General features: G+C 38.9%; 1 protein-coding gene across 1 annotated transcript; it reads right to left on the minus strand.

Moving 5' to 3' along the window:
• Nucleotides 1-255: 255 nt before the first annotated feature.
• Nucleotides 256-3,003, minus strand: LOC104456573 (myosin-14-like). Its single transcript, XM_039299152.1, has 5 exons — nucleotides 2,787-3,003; nucleotides 1,878-1,949; nucleotides 1,670-1,741; nucleotides 807-926; nucleotides 256-634 (listed from the first exon to the last, which is right to left on the minus strand). The coding sequence occupies exons 1-5, from the start codon at nucleotides 2,787-2,789 to the stop codon at nucleotides 536-538; spliced, it is 366 nt and encodes a 121-aa protein (XP_039155086.1). The 5' UTR covers nucleotides 2,790-3,003; the 3' UTR covers nucleotides 256-535.
• Between the last annotated feature and the right edge of the window lie 1,066 nt (nucleotides 3,004-4,069).

Below are 4,069 nucleotides of genomic sequence, written 5' to 3' on the forward strand. Positions count from 1 at the left end.
TCCAATCTTTCATGTAAGAGTAAGCATATTGACAGCAATTACTTTTTATACGCGAAGTGCAAACTAATGGAGTGACCGAGCTAGAATACTGCAAGACTCAAGATCAAATGGTAGACACATTTACTAAAGCATTACCGAGAGCTCAATTTGAGTCATTATGGAGTATGCTTGGAATATGGGAGAACTGTTCAAGGAGGAGCGTTGAAATTCGACCGATTTTTCTAGAGAAATCTATAGCTACTAGACTCAAGAGAAATTGAGCAACAAGCAACCGAAATAATTAACTTTGCTTCATCAACTACAGCTGGCAAAGAGGAATTCAGGTTGGAACGGTGCTGATGAAGTCGGTTAAGAAGTAAAGGCAAAGTCAAAGAACATGCTGGTAACTACGCACACGATGAGCGAGTATACATGGCTTGGATGCACGACCGGAAATATAGTGAACTAGAACTAAAAATTAGAGAACAATTAGTAATGCACAAACTCCCATGCTCCTTGTATTCTTGAAACTCGAGTAGAGCCTTGCTGTTCTCAGTCATCCATTCATTGCGTTCCAAATGCATATACACTTGCCCACAAGCTTCCAGAAACTCCGACATTTATTTTTACTCTGTCGTTCCTGCTTATGAAGATTCTGGAAAACAGATACAGGAAGTGAGATACGGTAATGTACATCCAGAACAATGAGTAGAGATGATAAAGCTGTCTTATGTTACACTTGTCCTATTCTCCTCGATAATATGGTGACCAATTTCCACCGTTTGCAAGTAAAAGATCACATGCAGATACTGCCCCAACCATCTTACCTTCAGTTTTTCGATTTCGCTGGAAAGCAACTCTTTAGTTTGCTTGCATTGAAGTTGTATGTCATTCAAATCAGACTTTAGGTTTGCATTTTCTTGATTCATTGATGCTTCAAAATCAGCCTGCAAAATTTTAGCAAGACGAATAAGAAATTAGGGAGAGTTCATTTGAGTGAAATTTTTTTCCGCAAATTAGTTTTCTAGACTATCAAACATCTGGCTTACTGGAAATGATCAGTCGGCGGAAAAGCATTTATGGTAAAAAATTATGCATCCTTAAAGTTAGGAAATCTTGAAAAAGGGAAAATATTTTCCTGGAAATTGATTTCTCAGAAAGCATTTTCTTGTATTATCAAGTTTTCCCTAAAACAAACACACTCTAAAAACTTACATCATATGTATACATTACACGAACAATTGCCTGAGAAACTCATTATTGCTTCTCAACAAATTCCTCTTATTCTAAGTCACGAAGCAACAAGATACGAAAGGTTTCGAATGAAGCGATAAAATAACTAGCTAGCTATCAAGTAACTTTTCAACGACTAAAACTCAGGGAAATAATCAAGTCCTTTCAGTTGCCTCGTGCTAAATAAATTGCTAAGTGACCCCGAGGTCATGAGATGCGTCTTATATTTGTCCAAGGCCTTATTAATCCAGCCCGCATTGGAAACAAGACAGCCAAACCTCGTAGTCCTTATACTGCGGAGGAAGACCTCCGACCAATGAGCAGCGCATGTATAGCCTTGCTCTCCACGAAAATGAAACAGCAATAACACTATTGGACCATAATTTCAGCAAATAATCTAAAGTTAAAAGCTAAACTATAGCTGACAGATCTTAAGCAAAGAATGCCACGGACTTACTCTCTTGCGTTTCTCCAGCTCTAAGTTCCCCGTTAGTTCTTCCACTTGCTTTTCTAGCTTATTTATGGCAGCCTGTGCAAATACAAGGATAAAAACTATTACTAAATTGAAAAGAACGGGCACGCGGACCATAATTTCAGCAAATAATCTAAAGTTAAAAGCTAAACTATGGCTGACAGATCTTAAGCATAGAATGCCATGGGCTTACCCTCTTGTGTTTCTCCAGCTCTAAGTTCCCCGTTAGTTCTTCCACTTGCTTTTCTGGCTTATTTATGGCAGCCTGTGCAAATACAAGGATAAAAAAATATTACTAAATTGAAAAGAACGGGCATGGTCTTCAATCAGAAAGACCGCACAACTAGAGAAGAAACACAGGCATGCATGGCAACTTAAACTGCTCATCAAAATTTCCACCTTGAAAATGAGTCCAACAATTTGACCAGTCAAACGTACTACGGTGATAGCAGAACAAGCAAGTCATTAGGTCATTATGTGGCACATTTTCCACTAGCACTGATGATTTAATTTCCTTCACAAATGCCACCTCCCATTCTATCCACGTCCGCCTGTCTCCTTCATCCGACTTCCAAAATCAGATTTTCCTACTAATTCAATGTACCTTTTTTTCCTGAAAAATTGCACTTACTACACTGCATCGATATTCTTTTTGTGGCCAATTGAAAATGATTAAATTGATATCATGACTTCTAAAACAGATATTACAATCAGACGAACAAGTCTAACTGAAGTTCCACTAACAATATATCAAATGATCGAAAAAAGGTCATAAGATGAAAGAAAACAATTCCCCATCTTAAGCTTCCGCAGTTCTTTACAAGCAACTCTCCCTCTCCATGCACACTGAGTAGTCATATTTGATGCACCTAGAGCTTACAAGAGAATGGTGTTTACTAGATTCATAAAACCCAAAACCCAAAACACTATCATCATCGTCAATATACCGAACCCCGCATTTAGATTTTGCGAGCTAGTACGATGTAGAATGGCACATTCCCCAAAACAGATAGAAAAAACGAGCAGTCACATCCGACGAGAGATTTAGCTAGCACATATATCACTCCACAGACTGAAGAATTATGTCAACAAACACTTGTACCATTTTGATCGAACAGGATCCAGTCAGAAACTCCTCTCCTCTCCGTATCTGCGTCCAATCCTCCAAAAAAGATCGGCCAACCGGCCACCAACGAACTTCGCCTTCTCCGTTCTCGCAGTAGCTCCCGATTCACTCCTCCATGCAAACACTCTCAAAACCAAAAAAACATTCACTTCACAAAATAAAAAGCTTCAAACTCTCAGAGACAGAGAGAAAGAGAGAGACTATCAATGCGCAGGGATTTTCTGAAGTTGTTTTCGTGTGCTCCTGGCTCCTCTCTGCGTTTTCCCTTCGATGTTTACGAAGATATTTATGCATGGGTTCCTCCTCCTTCCCTTCCCCTTCATTGCGCTTTCTGTGAAAGTCAACGCTCGAGAGTTCTCATTTGTTTATCACGGGAAACTTTTCATTAAGGGTTTGATTAAGAAGACTGACTACAGAAGCTTGTAAACGTCAACGCTTTACATCGCCAACCTTAGTACACGTGGGTTATTACCGCACTCCGAGGGATTGCACGTGAGGCCAGATCGGTCACATCAAACTCGACACTAAATCAAGACTAAACTTTTGCGTGGTCTTTATATATATGTGATGATATTTACGGCGGTTACATGATCGATATTAAAATAGATGATTTAGTTTGATATGACGTTAAAATATCCTTTTTCTCACGTCTAAATAGGACTTTGAATTTTGTGAAATCAAAATTCAAAGTCAATTGATGGCTTGATACATAAGGTTTACCTACATCAAAATCATTCAAATAAGACATGCCATTATGAAAGAATTTCGGATCCAATTCGTACCCCATCAGCATCTTATGTGATCGGTGGTATTAGATGTCGGCTCGAATTTGCATCCGCTCAGTATGTTCAAGATAAGAACACCGTGGTAAAATGCAATCACATTAAAACCTTGCTCACGTCGCGAAGAGAATAAACAAAAAAGAAAAAGAAAAAAGAATGGTCCACGTCCTTAGAGCATGAATATCAAAAGTCTCAACTTTCAAGCTGCATGGTGCTTAGCTGGGTTCGCCATCGTTGGGTCTTCTTAAAATATGCCAGGTGACGATGCTTAAACCACCATTATCTTTTTATTTTATTTTTCTCATTCTAAAGTTGCTAAAAAAATAATAATTTTCTTCTCCTTTTGCTTTTATAGGAGACAGCACGGGGACTTTCACCCCAGGGCGATTCTCCCGTCTGTTTCTCCTTTGAGCAGTTTAAGGACATGCTCAGGTCCTCATCCCCGTTTTTATAGTCAATGCTAGATACATGTAAAAT

Source organism: Eucalyptus grandis, chromosome 8 (genome assembly GCF_016545825.1).
Source record: "Eucalyptus grandis isolate ANBG69807.140 chromosome 8, ASM1654582v1, whole genome shotgun sequence".
Lineage (NCBI taxonomy): Eukaryota > Viridiplantae > Streptophyta > Magnoliopsida > Myrtales > Myrtaceae > Eucalyptus > Eucalyptus grandis.

Coding starts and splice junctions, on each gene's coding strand:
- LOC104456573 (XM_039299152.1), bottom strand. Junction 1,742..1,877: donor AGCTGGAGAAACACAAGAGG/GTAAGCCCATGG, acceptor GTATTTGCACAG/GCTGCCATAAATAAGCTAGA. Junction 635..806: donor GCGAAATCGAAAAACTGAAG/GTAAGATGGTTG, acceptor TCTGTTTTCCAG/AATCTTCATAAGCAGGAACG.